Raw genomic sequence first — 14,208 nt, 5'->3', positions numbered from 1 at the left:
GAGTGCCAAAGTTTAGCTTCTGAAACATTAACAACAACATTTGAATGGTTAGCTCAAACGCTGATCAGTGATTAAAGACCACTTTTATTTGGTGACATTAAAATCCACATTTTCTGACATAAAATAAAGCACATGAACACAAACCGACTGGAAACAACGACGCTCCATCTCCGGAAAACAAGCTCCCCTATTCACCTGAACAATACTAAAAAACTAGAATTTACAGCCCCGAACATTGCTCCCATCCACCCTTGCACCCAAACTCACAACAGGACCACATTTTAAAGCCTTAACTTTACATTTGTGATTAGAATTTTTTCCTGTCTCCAATCGACATTGGCGAGACTTACAAATAGTGAGGCTGACAGATCAAAACTCAAATGATTTTAACATGTTATAACAAAAACTCCAGATTCCAAGAGAGAAATAAGCTGTTTGTCAGGTCCCAACCTCTGCATTTTGTTCTGTAAAAAAGCGAATTCTCTGTAGCCTCAGTTTTAACTGAAGGCCCCTCAGAGTGTTATCAGGTGAAGGCAGCCCGTAACTGTGTGAAAGGCGAGCAGGGCAGCTGTAATTACTGGTGTGATTGCGTTGGCGTGGCGCGCTGTCTAAGGTGACTCGGCTCCCCTTGTACGGACTGTAATCCCATTGAGCGTCAGGCACAAGGACGCTGTGATTACGAATACATTATCGTCCTGTGCCGGGCCCGGGGAGACTGTGGTCCATCCAATACACGTTGCTACCCCGTTAGATCCAAATATGGAAAAGCATCCACCTTCTTATGTGGATAGTTTCAGGGCTAGATTGGCCCTCTTCTTTTCCATATTTTCCAGTCGCTCAGATGTTTTTCACTAACAACTAACTCATTACTAGATATCCAAAATATGTCTCCAAAATAAACCCATGCATTTAAACCTGGCTCTATCCAAATTTCTGACATTAAGTGAAAGTAAACTTGCAGTACATTTCTTCCTCATATTGTGTCAGTAATCGTCAAAAGAAGTTTCAAATTGATCTCTTCAACTGAAATTTAAACAAACCATCTTATTCCCAGCAGTGTCTCGCCTTGCCGAGCATTGTGAATCCATTTGAAGCCATGTGGGTATTACTTTTTGCGGTGCATCCATGCTATCTCCTTGTCTCCTAGGTAACTCACTCCACGGCCTGCCTCCGAAGGGCCCCGGTCTCTATAGCAACGCCGCCGGTCCGCTGGGCTTCATGTCCCTGTCCACCGGGCGCCACAAGAACCTCCTGAACAACGCCACGCCGTTCCCCGGGCAACCCAAGGGCCCGCCTCTCCAGACCAGCCCCAACAAGCCCGCCCAGCTGTCCATCACCAACGACAACGGGCAAACGCCGCGCCTCGCCGCCGGACCACAGGCCCTGGCCGCGTCCAAGCCCCGAGCGCTGTGGAAGAAGAGCGTGGAGACGCTGAAGACGCAGCCTGCACCGGCGACCCCGGGGGCGGCGGCTCAGAGTCCGGGAGGCCCGGGGAGTGGCGGAGGGGGCCCGGGCGGTCAGACGGCCGTACCCCCGCAGATGAAGAGCCAGCGGTACCTGCCCGAGGAGCCCTTACATTCGGACATATCGGAGTGCTCCAGCCGGCCCCCCTCACACAAGGACTCGGACTCCATGGCGACGAGGGGCGGGTTCAAGCCTGTCAATCAACTGAGGAAACGAGGAGGAGGAGGAGGGGGGAGCAGCGGAGGAGGGAAGGTACGCCTTTAGTTTAGGGTCATGTATAAGAGCTTCAGAAAGACCTTTTGGATTCACTTTTTAGAATGTATCCGTCTAATATTCAAATCATAAATGCTTTTTCTACGAATATTTTGAATACTTCCTGAAACGACAGACCTATAAAAGTCTTACAGTAAAGTTGTTCCTCACACAGATCAAACAGGGTCGTCTTGTGCTCCTCCAGCGGAATTTTTAACAATGTATGATGTTTAGATCTCTTTTATGTGCAATCATATTTCTCAATTATATGACCCCAATAAGTGATGATAAAGAATCATCTTTTAATGGGCAATGTCAAGGGCAACAAAGAATTATAAAATCTGTCTCAGTAAACGTGGCCTATAAAAAAAAAATTCTGGCGTCTAAGCATATTAAGCACATATAAAATAATAACTTTTCTGGCGTCCACCCCAAACAAGCTCCATGAAGGGTCACATGCGACTTGACAGCTACGCTAACTTCATGACAGCTGCTACCCAGGCTGCTGCAGGTGGCAGTTCTCGTGAAAGTTCAGTTTGGAGAGGCAGAGAATTTTTTATTTTTTTCCGTTTGATACTAATACGGGTGGACGGCTGGAAAGAGGGGTAAAATACGGTTGTTTCCCGGCCAAAACGGGAGACTAGGCTTTAGCACCCACACATATTGTTGAATCAAAATGGGGTCTTTGTGAAAGTCTTGTCTCTGGAAATTAAGCAGATTGTCCCGTAGGAGTGAAAAACCGGCACTCACAGATAGCCGTTAGCATGTAGCTTAAACCTAGCGTTAGAATTATGGTTACCATCTGTGTCTTTGCATCTTTATTTGCTACAAAGTATCCCATAACCCAGAATCTGCTAAAGTAGTGGTGAAAGGCAAGTTCTTATCAAACTAATCTAGGGTGACCAGATCTTCCAAATTAAAACCAGGACACAATTTGGGACTGTGTCGCAGGAGTTCTTTACTTGCTTTTATGTCCTTTCCCATGCTGAATGGTAAAACTATTGACATCCTATGGTATTGACATGGACCAACCCACAATGAGTGGATGCTAGAGTTGACATTTTGAGTTGTACTTGGTAATTGATATTCAAATGGGCCAAAAACATAGATTTTCAAGTGAAGTGTGATATTTTGGGGAACTACATTGGCCAGAAACCTGGAGAACTGGAACAGAAAACTTCAAAATCAATGGTTTTGGAGAAATATTTTGGCATGTGGGACAAAGGACTCAAAACTGGGACTGTCCTGGTTCAACTGGGACATCTGGTCACCCTAATCTTATCTTCTCTGTGCATATCTGTTAGTGTCCTTTTCTTATTATGATGTACGCCCACTTTACCTGATCCAAGCCTTCTCAGAGAAAAGGAAAAGGCCGACGTTCTAAAAAAGATGTTTTCCATCTCCACCCACAGTTTTTGATTTGTTGCAGTCTGCAATTATTTCATGCTGACAGAAAACATGAATCAACAAAGTTGCCACTGGCATTTTCCCTCCCTCCGCCGCAGATCTACTCCATCGACTCGGACCAGGCCAGCCTTCAGTCGGGGGCGCCCCCCTACCAGCGCGACAGCCAGGGGGGCAGCGAGGAGCAGCCGTATCCCCCCGACCTGTTCCCCACCGACAGCGCCACATACGCTCACTCCCCGCAGCTGGACACGCCCATCCTGCAGCTGAGCGCCAGCCTGCTCCACCACAGCCACAGCGCCGAGGCCGACCTGCACTCGCTCAAGGACAAGAAGTACAGCACCTACAGCACCCACAGCAGGTACCCGTGCAAATACGGCCGCCGTGAATGTCGGCCGGGATTTCAGGTTCACGGTCAGTGGGTAATATATTAAAAATGGACTCTCACAGTTGGGATTTTATAGGTCTATTGGCTTATCTGGGCTAGAGGGTGGCCGATATTGACAAAAATTAATATCTCCATATCGATATTCAGACGATATATTTGCAATTGTGTGCAAACTTGCAAAGAAGGTCCAGCTGGCCTTTTGACTTGATGCGTCTGACCTGTTGATTTGATTGATTTAGCTGCACATACTGTACATGCATTATTGATTGAAGCATGAAGTTACTGTACGGAATATTAGTATCTATTCAAGTAATAAAAGATGACTGCTTTCAGTACAATATATGTTATAACAAACTTGGTGATGGTGGGGACTGTCCCTGCTTTGCCAAAGTTGGTGGAGACATGGCCACACTTGTCCTTAAAGAGACTAGATGCAAGTTGGTCATTTTACACTCACTACTGCTACCTCAAGTCTTACGTGTAACTGCAGTCTCTATATTAAGCTCGTGCGTGACGGCACTCCGGACCCGAAATAACCATTTTTTGAGTGCAGGATTTTAGAGGCAGTTGTGGTGAATAGGTCTGGGCTCATTCTACATATAAGGACATTGGAACATGTAGGGGGAGGAAAATACTTGGTTTGAACATTTTTTAACTCTGTATAGTCCCTTTAACTCATTGACTGCCAATGACGTCTATAGACGTCACTTACGTTTTTCAATGGAAACAGCTGCAGCAAAGCCTTGAGCATGTCTGGTGTTAAAATCTTTGTTGTGCTGCCTAATGCTTCCATCTAGTGACTCAATAAAAGAACTTGAGTCACTAGGTGGCAGCATTGCTCTTTCGTTTTCTCAGCTTTTGGGTCAGAAAACAGCATTTTGGGTGATTTCACCTAGTTTCTACAGACGATATCTAAAGAATGGAAAGAGGTACAAACAAACTTTTTTTTTGATGAAAGAAGAGAGTCTAATCTTTCTTTTTGTGGGTCTTGAAAAAAACAATAGAAATCCTGAAAAAACTCTGGCAGTGGGCTCTCTGATTTGAAAATGGCTGGCAGCCAATGAGTTAAGGACAAGTATATTTACCTACTATAAAACTATAGAGACGCCTAGTCTGGTAAAATAACATGTCTTTTTAATCACAATTTCAGCTCTTTAGGCGTATTTAATGCTCACGCAACAATACATTGTGGGGAAAATACAGTATTTTCCATTTTATATAAGAAATGTAATTCTTATTTGGGCCGTGGCTCGTCATCTCAAGATGATGGTGGGTCCCGACATTAAACCATTTGAGTGAAATGTTATGAGGCTCGCCAATGCCCTTTTGTTTATATCTCTACAGTTGTTACACACATTAATGCGTGGGAAAATTGCAATTGCAATCAGTCACAGTGTTGATTGTGAATAATGATGTGAAGCATCTCAGGTCGCTGATTGGTTCTTGAGCCAGACAGGCAACAGCGGGCAACATTTTTAAACTTTTTCCCAAGACCTACAAGCCTGCGTGTGCACAACAACGTGATAGAGTGCGATTTTTCTCATGCAAGAATATCGCCTTGGCTGGAGGAGGATAAGAGGGTTTTGCCCGGTCCCGCAGGTTCCATTGAAAAATAAAAGAAAAGGAGTGTCATTGCTTCACAAGTCTATCAAATAATGATTGAGTTTTAATCAGAAAGACCTTTCACATCATCATCATCATCATCCTCTTTTAATTGGTCTGCAATAGGGAGGGACTATTTGACGTCCAACACACCTCCCGACTTGTTTGTTTATTATATATAACCATACTTTCCGTAAAGCGAGAGGTCTCTAAATCTGAAAGTGAGTTTTATTTCGCCTTGTGCACATGGAGGAGAAAAACAACACGGCAATAGAATAGCTGCAGGCGTCTTCATCTCCCCCCAGAGTGAGCGGTGGGATGGGTGAAAGCCTCTGTCTGTCTTCACAGCCAGTTTCTGACGCCTTCCAAGGACACAGGAGCAGAATGTTGAGGTGTTAACTATATATGGCTTTAAATCAGTTCCACTTGGGAACTTACAAACTCTCACAAATGATTAACTTTGCAGACCATCATAGTAAACACAGTGCAACATAAATGTCACCGCAATGGAGCCAAATCCACTTTCTAGGAGAGCTAAACCTTTCTCTGTGAAAAGCTCCGATCCAAGTGATTAAACTCGTGGACTGAAATGAGGTCCTAATACGCCTCTGAGATGACCTGCTCCTGACAAACTCGACTAGGGATCGTAGGATCACAGAGATTTCTGACATGTTTGAAACTTGTTGCCAGTTATGGGGTTTGGAACAACGTTAAAGGAACAGGCCACAGTTGTTCCATACTGAGATATGTTCTTACCTGAGCTTAGACAAGTTGATGCATACCTGTCTGGTCTGTGTGCGTGCCCGTGGAAGAGTTTTGTTGCTTCCAACTTCACCTCGTATGGAGCCATAGGAATATAATGGGAGAGGCCAAATGCTAACAACGTCTTTGTTTGTTTTTTGCGTGACTGAGGGCACACAGTTCTTTCATACTGAGATATGTTCTTACCTGAGCTTAGACGAGTTGATGCATATCTGTCTGGTCTTTGTGCCCGTGGAAGAGTGTGGTAGCTTCCAACCTCACCCCCATTTGGAGCTATAGGAATACACTGGGAGAGGACAAATGATAACAACATCTTTGGTCGTTTTGCATGACTGAGGGCACGCACAAAGACCAGACAGGTGCTCACCAACTCATATAAGCTGAGATAAGAAACGGTGGGCTGTTCCTTTAAGCATGGGAAGATATAGCTTCAGGTGGAAAAATAATGCTGCTCTGAATGGACGAAAAGTCCAAAGTGCCTGTGATAACTTCTCCCACATATCCCACATATCAGCATTAGCCACGGGCATTGGTGTTTGAGACCCAATGTCTGTAGAACCAAATGTTCTTGAATATACTTAGAGATGCAAACCATCAGAACCAAAAATGTATGTCAATTTTATATTTATTATGTGTGGGGGTGGGAAAATAAACAATATCACTAATTGCGATGAAAAGAAGCATTATTAGTTGTTCCGAGCTTTTTTCTTTTTTTTTCAGTCAACTGCAGCTTGATTCTGCCAAATTTCTGCTTCTACTGTAAAGTCTTAATGATGGAGTCCAACAGGTGATACCAATACTACATTGTCTACAGTGTCGTCACAGTCGGTGTTTTAGCTGCTCGGTATGTTAGCGGTTGCTTATAGCTGCTACATTGCTAAATTCTAGGTGATGTGTTGTTATTAGCTGTTTCGCGTTAATATTCAAACAGGATTATAAATCACAAAACTCACCTACTGTTGATGATTGGAAAAAGCTCTCATTCTGATGAGATGATTCGCCCAGACTGATGTCCCCATGTATGAAAAAATATGGTGGGGTGCCATTTTGGATGCTGATCTTAGCGCTTACCTCCGTCAGCATTTCTGTCCAAGACGTGCTATGTTGAAAGTGATACCCCAGTGTATTACGGGAGGTCCATCCTGTAGCTTTGGAGCAAGAGTCAGAGTCCTCAGCCCTTTCCCCGTCGCCCAGTAGCACCATATATCCATTTCAAATTATTTATTTCAAGAAAAATGCGTGCACCAAAATTTCTGAACACATTGAACCCTAATCTGACGGTATCATTAACTGCAGTTACTTTGTCCAATGCCTAATTATGTTATATTGCTTTAACCCAATAGCCACTTTATCCAGCTCTCCTAAATCAAGATGGCTCGCCGTGCTACGTGCACTTGGCCCAATGCAAAGATGGAACCCAACAAACGTTTTACTCAAGCGCTTAGGATCTGAATGCCGGTTATGAATGAACACTAATTTCACTGAATGACAATTTTGTGTAATCCATCAGGGGCCAGATCCAGAGCCTGAGACTGAATGGGCCGGGATTAGCAGCGTCCAGCACCGCAGCCCATTGGAGTGATCGCTCTGCACTGATCTGCGCTAAACACGGCACTTTACGAGCACGCGGCCCGGCCAACTCGTTCTCAATAAGCTGATGAGCGGGAGCGAAATGAATGACCGATGCACCAGACCGGGAACAGACTGGACACTGAACAGGGAGCGGGGGCCATTTCAGCTCTATTACATTCATTACGCTGGACTGCAGTCAAGCAGGCTAGCTCGGGAACAAGTCATCTGTCGTAGCTTTGACAAGAGTTCGAAGCAGAGAGACAAGGGATGTGGAAAAAGTGGTTTACCCAAAACGCAATGGCATGGGGGTGTTCAAGGTTTAATTATGTTCACCCTTCCATGTCCCGGGTGCTCCTCCAGGCTCCTGGTTTCCAACGGTGACCCAAGAACTTCAGTTCAATGCTTGAGTAAAAGTGCAGATACTACTTCTCCAATACACAAAAAGGTTAATCAGTCAATATTATACTTAAAGTGGGACTAAACACTATGTCATTGATTTCTTAGAGCATTGTTTTCTGTTCCCAGTCCATTTCAGACAGTGCTTAATTTGTAAATGAGTAGTTTCAGGGACGCTTTTGGATTGATGTGATGGATTCTGGGAACAGGCCAAAGCAGTTACCGGAACGCTCTCATCAAACACCATTAAATCAAGTCTTTTCTCACGGATCCTCCAAAATAGTACCCAGACCCTTTACGCCGAAAAACTGAGAATCAAATGAAGCTGAAATTTACTCTGTTGGACATGGTTAAACGGTACACTCCAGAGTTTTTGTCGACGCCAAACAAAATAAACTCGGCAACCCTGGAGTGTGTAGACCTCTTCAATTATGTTCTGAATCCTGATTGTTTAAACAGGAACTAAACAGTCTTTGCACACTCACTATAGTGTTTCCAGTAAGGCGTGTGCTAGAGATCTTCCTGTCCTATGTGCCTCCTCTTCCAAACAAGAGATGTGCCTGCAAGTAACCCCTTTCTGAACCTTTATTGTAAAACATAAAATGCAAATCTCGTTATTTTGTTCCATCGTGCAGCCCTATCGGCTAATTCCCCTCTAAAAATACAATGGGCCGGAAGCAGGGTATCACGCGCAAGCCAGCCTTTTGTCGCTTTGGCCTTATTAGTTGTCCTGTTTGGGGGAATGTGCGGCCAATAGTCTCATTGATCCAGCGCAGGAGGGTGGCCCGGCTCCGTGTCTGTGGCTGACCCAGTGCGTGTCGTGCGCAGCCTCCTGTCTGCGCTGCCCCCCCGCCTGCGCTCCATTCATCTGTTCATTGATCGCGACTCAAAGCAGACTCCGCACTCAGCAGGCACACTGTTTCTGCCCGGAGTTTATTAATATGCACCTGATCTTTACTTGGGAGCCTCACCGCTCCCTGTTGTTTTCATTCATTTGACCCTTCCCACGTAAATGCCATGTTGTTCCTGTTTGGTCTTTACCCTCTACTCTCACACTCATGAAAAATGCCAGAGTCTTTGTGTGAGCTGAAGACGCTGTGTCTCTGTCTCTCCGCAGTGTAAAGGACAAGAGCGGGGGATCGTTCGACGGGGGAGGCTCCAGCGCACAGGGCGTGCGTCCGAGCCACTGCCGCTCCTGCCTGGCCAAGCTGAGCGGTTACTCCGGCCTGTACACTGTGCGCTCGCCTCAGGCCCGCTGCGACGCCTGCGCTCACCTGGGGAACCTGTATGACATCAGCGAGGACCACCTACACTCCCACTACCAGGCGCACCCCGGGGACATGTTCACCCATTACCTGCCCCAGAGCGAGCTGGGCCTGGTGGGGGAAGGGGACGGTCTGGTCAGCCACTTCGAGCCCTCGCCGCCCTCTCCCTCTGCCCAGCAGCTGCAGCTCAGCCGGCAGCACTCGTACGAAAACGTGCTTCCGGACGGCATCCCGGAGCGCCAGGGGCACCTCCGGGGGCTGGGGCTGCCTGACAGAGACGGGCTGGGCCTGGACGAGGGGGCCTACGCTAATGTTCTCACAATGCGCTCAGATCGGCCCTACAGCAGTCGCAGCCCACCCTCTCCCTCACCCTCCCACCACCCCAGCCTCGACGCCCCCATGCCCCTGCCTCGGAGATCCAAAAGCCTCTTCCCCGACCGACCCTCCCAGAACCCTTTCACCCAGTCAGCTCCTGGCACTGCACAGCGAGAACCCGCCACCCAGGCTGTGACACGCCTACCACAGAGAAGCTCCGCCCATGAGCTTTATAAGCAGCGAATGCCGCTGTCTCTCACACTTGGTAACCACGGCAGCCACCTTATCAACCAGCTCGGTGACCAACAAGTGTTCTACGCGCAGGAGCCCCCTGTAGTGGCCTACATGGTGCCCCCTGCCGCCTCTCAGCCAATCAGCTATGTGACCGCACCACGGGCCTCGAGCGCAGGGGGCAACAGGCCACGCCTCTACCGCCGCATGCCCAGCATCGAGTCTGATGTCTGACCACACACAGTGACAGAGACAGTCATGGAGCACACCATGAACAGGTGTGGGACCGGCAGCTCCATCTGTACACACACACACACACACACACACACAAACACACACACGCACACACACACACACACGCACAGACACGCGCTGGCAGGCGGTGACAGGCAGTGACAGGTGGAGAGGCGCGGGGCCGCTCTGGACTGGAGGTCAACGCGTGGTAAATAAGACACTGTTCTTTATCACTTCTCTGTGGGGCAGGTGGGCTCCCCGGGGACACCTGGAGGCACAGGATGAAGAGTGTGCACCGTGGCGTCATGTTCTGCCTGGAGCTGTGTCAAAGAGGCAGACTGACACAGGACACAGATCCGGCCTCTCACCAGCCTTTCGGGGACACGGGGGACAGGAGACCCCTCCCTCTCTGACACACACACTCACATACATGACCCGGCACTCCCCTCCCTCCCTCCTAGCCCCCCCCCCCAGCCCCAAGGACACTCTGTTGCACTATGATTTCCACCGTCAGCCCGTATGTCTGAGCCTCCAACTGCACTGCCGGCATGGCTTCAGTAGTACCACACACTAGATAATCTTTGACTTGAATAGAAATCCTATCTATGTAATAGACTAGACTGGAGTACAGGAGGTCTGTGGAGGCGCAGACCGGCCTGCTGATGTCCCAACACTTGAACACACACACGTTAGCCCTGTTTCCACATTCAGCTAACCAAACAAGTCACTCTATTGCACACAGAAGCAATACAGCTTTTAAAACGTCACAGTTCGTTCACCTGCTTGTTGCGCAAACAAGTCAGTATGATCAAATAGAGATCAGAGAGAGATTCAAATCTGCTTAAAAATCTGGGATCAAGTGGCACATTGCATACAGTGAACCAACGCTAACGCTACTCAGGTTAGCCTTCACATATTTGTAAATGGATACTACTGTAAGCTGTTTCAGCACTCTTTTGTGTACTTTTTATATGGTTTTGGCTAATGTAACTCTATATCGACGCTTTTACCTGCTTGCCAAAAAACAAGGCTAACATTAGATTATTTTTTACATATGATTGCGATCTCTATTGCTATATCGTTGCTTACAATGCTGCTTTATAAACCACACAAAGGCAAGCCATTAAAGCTCTTCAGATAATATTTCTGTCAACGGGAGACCAGTGTACATGTGGAAACAAGGCTACTCTGTCTGTTTGGGGAAAGCTAACTCACGCTAACCCACAGACTGTTTGCTAACGTTGATGTCAGAACAATTGAACATTCCAAAAAGTGGACCAAACATGGCCGCCGTCAGTGAAAAATAAAAGGCTCTCAGGACGAGGTGTGTGTTCTAGTGTTCGCCCCCAGTCTAGACGCCACATACCGATATACTATAGCACCCTTATAGCTTCCTCTTTTAGCTAGACTTCAGGTTCATGCATGCTTCCTACTGCCCTGTGCTTACATCAGCTCCTCCGCAGGGTCCTTATGCACTCACAGCACACACAAACAACAAAGGGCTTGGCATTGAAGCTAGTAGACTGTCGAAAAGCTTTTGTTTAGAAATACTAAGCAGACAGTTAAGCTAAGCACTTCCTAATGAAACATTGGCCTTTGCATTTTTTTTTTATTAGCCACAAAATAGGTTAGCTAGCCACGTTGGCGGGTGGGACCTTTCCAAATGAAAACATTGGCTTAAGTGTATTTTTAGCATTAGCCACCGAACATATTAGCTTGCCACATTGGCGGGTGGGGGCTTTCCAGATGAAACATTAACCAAAGTGTATTTTTGGCATTCGTAACAAAACTAAATAGACTAAATAGACTTAAATAAACCCGCTCCGGTGTCAGTCAGTACATGCTGCTAAACCACAAACATCTGTCAGGAAATATGAAATTATAAATATTAATAGCGGTTGACTAATAATTCAATTCACGTTTCTACATTTGGATGTTGTGAAAGAAAAGTTGAGAAAGAACTCCGGGCATAGAGTTGGCCACACTAGTTTGACACTGATCATTTTGTGGCATTACATCAATTGCTACAAACCAACAACTATTTGTCTCCGCTGTCTGCAAGCCTAAAAAAATAATGCTTTTACGTCGCCGCCTTGATGAAAATGAATGGGGTAGATTAATATCTGTACCAGGCTCTGTGTGCGATTCATCTTAGAACGTCACTCTTGGAAGGATCTACATTCTAAATACTTTATTATGCCGGTCTTAGTAAGTGTGTATTGCTAAGCTGGGGCTGAATGAAAAATTAGCTGACAGAAAAAAATATGCCGGAAGGAAAACAGTGGCTAGTAAAAGCATTTTGCTATTGAAAAACAAAAATCCTAGAAGCTGCTTTTGCCATCTGCAGCAATCATTACAAATGCATACTCTTCCAGAAAACTTACATAAATTAGTCCCTATATAAAAGTATGACATGTTGATTTTATGACAGTTATATAATTGTTAGGCTAAAATAAGATGAGGTTCAGGAGCTACAAAATGCGTAGCCAATGCCACAAAATCAGCATTAGCATTTAGCTAATTTGCTCCTAGAAGCTAATTACTATCTGAAGTTAAATGGACAATGATTTAGACAATGATTTTATTGTTTATTTTCTTTTAATTTAGGCTTTGATGTCACGTAAATATGTTGAAAACCCAGCAAGAAAATCTCCGTGACTTATAATGTACAATGTCTGGTGGCTAATGCTAACAGTTCTCTCTAAGAACACTAGCCGAAGTAGGCGGTGAGCTAAAGCTAATGCCAAGCCCTGCGCACACATATAGGGCACATTCGCAGTAGAGTAGGACAGTAGACTAGGGAGTGTGTGTGTGTCGAGGCTACCGAGTTAGCTTCTCTTTGTGCACTTTGTAGATTTTATACCCTGCCACCTAACACTGACCAAAAAACACTTTTCTACTGAGAGTTATTCTGAATCATTCGCTGGATAGACGTGTTCTTATCTCTTATTTTGAACGTTGTGAGCTGCGGAATTTTCCAGTGTTAGATAAGGGGGCGGCATCAACTTATTTATTTTTTTCTGTTTTGAGAAAATGCTACTGTGCTATTCTTCCCTCTAGCCTTCCTATCTTCCTTGCACCAGCCGTTTTCAGTTCAGAATTGTTTCGAATTGCCCCCAAATGGCTAACTCCAGAGATGGGTAGCACTACCAAATTATTTTTACTCGAGTAAGAATGCCGTTTCGGGAAATAAAAAAGTCGACGATTGCATACCTTAATTGCTCTAATGAGAAATACCACATCCCATTGAGTAACCTTTTCAAGTAATTGTGCTTCTCAGAGTCATTTGAACACACAGAACTTTTTGCTTTAAGTTGAGTAAACTTAATCTCACCACTGTAAGTCTCGAAGTGCCAAACATTTTGTGTTGACAATAACAAAAAGATGTAAAGTTTGTGTTTCATGTATCATAAGAATTCTTAATTGTGTCTATTTTCATGGTATATTCCAGTGGTTCCCAACCTTTCCGGTCTTGCGGGCCCCTTGGACCCTTCAGTGGTACCTCCTACCTCAAGGATGTCAAAGTGAATGTAGAGAGGGATCACTTAAAAGTACTATTTGTAAGTGAAAGACTATGCCGTGTGTTCACAATGAACGTATAATACTCCCCAAACCATTAAATAGTATAGCAAAGTACCCCTTGCTAATTCCTTGAGGGTCCCTGTACCCCTGGTTGGGAAACACTGGTAAATTCTATGGAAACATCGGATCTAAACACTGTTTGGGTTTTGTGGATTGTCATTACTAACATGTATTTCACTTTTATGCTTTTATGATCAGCATGTGGTATTTTCATCGATTATTTTTGTACTTGAGTGAAATCATTTGAAAGCTCCGTTAGACTTACTTGAGTAAATGTTTTCACTACCCTACCCACCACATACCCACCACTTACCCACCACGTTATTCAAAGTGGCTACCCATCTCTGCCTCCTGTTCATCCTTCTAAAGCCTTAAAGTGCTTAAAACCTTCCTGAAAGTATATCATTGGAATCTCGTAACAATATTAGCTTAAGAATTCCTCTGATTCAGCAGCGGCGTTCTCTGATAGCTGGTAGGAACCAAAGCTCTTTTCCTAATTACTTTTCGAGCCAACGGCCCAGTTATATCCTTTCTTATGTGCGGGGGCTGAATTACCCGTGATTTAGTCATCAAATGGATCCTCTTTTTTTCTTTTCCGAGTCTGCAGAACGACTTGTTATGGATAATGGCACACAATTCCATCTAAGAGCTGCCAATGCGCAATCCATAAGCTACTGAATAGCGCGATTGATTTTCCAAGCGAGGGATTTGAGAGGAAAAGGACTTGATATCCCATTAGTC

The 14,208-nt window shown here is 45.4% G+C and overlaps 1 protein-coding gene across 1 annotated transcript in view; it reads left to right on the top strand.

The window, feature by feature from the left end:
* The window catches only part of grin2ab (glutamate receptor, ionotropic, N-methyl D-aspartate 2A, b), a 409,906-nt gene extending 398,944 nt beyond the window's left edge, over positions 1-10,962 (top strand). Inside the window, exons 19-21 of the mRNA XM_079552610.1 lie at positions 1,148-1,716; positions 3,222-3,481; positions 8,958-10,962. Of these exons, the coding sequence (XP_079408736.1) occupies positions 1,148-1,716; positions 3,222-3,481; positions 8,958-9,885 (1,757 nt within the window). The 3' untranslated portion in view covers positions 9,886-10,962. The remainder of the gene's footprint in view (positions 1-1,147; positions 1,717-3,221; positions 3,482-8,957) is intronic.
* The last annotated feature ends 3,246 nt before the right edge of the window (positions 10,963-14,208 follow it).

The sequence above is a fragment of the Gobius niger genome (genome assembly GCF_951799975.1).
Source record: "Gobius niger genome assembly, chromosome: 3".
Lineage (NCBI taxonomy): Eukaryota > Metazoa > Chordata > Actinopteri > Gobiiformes > Gobiidae > Gobius > Gobius niger.
This window is presented reverse-complemented; position numbering and strand designations above follow the sequence as displayed.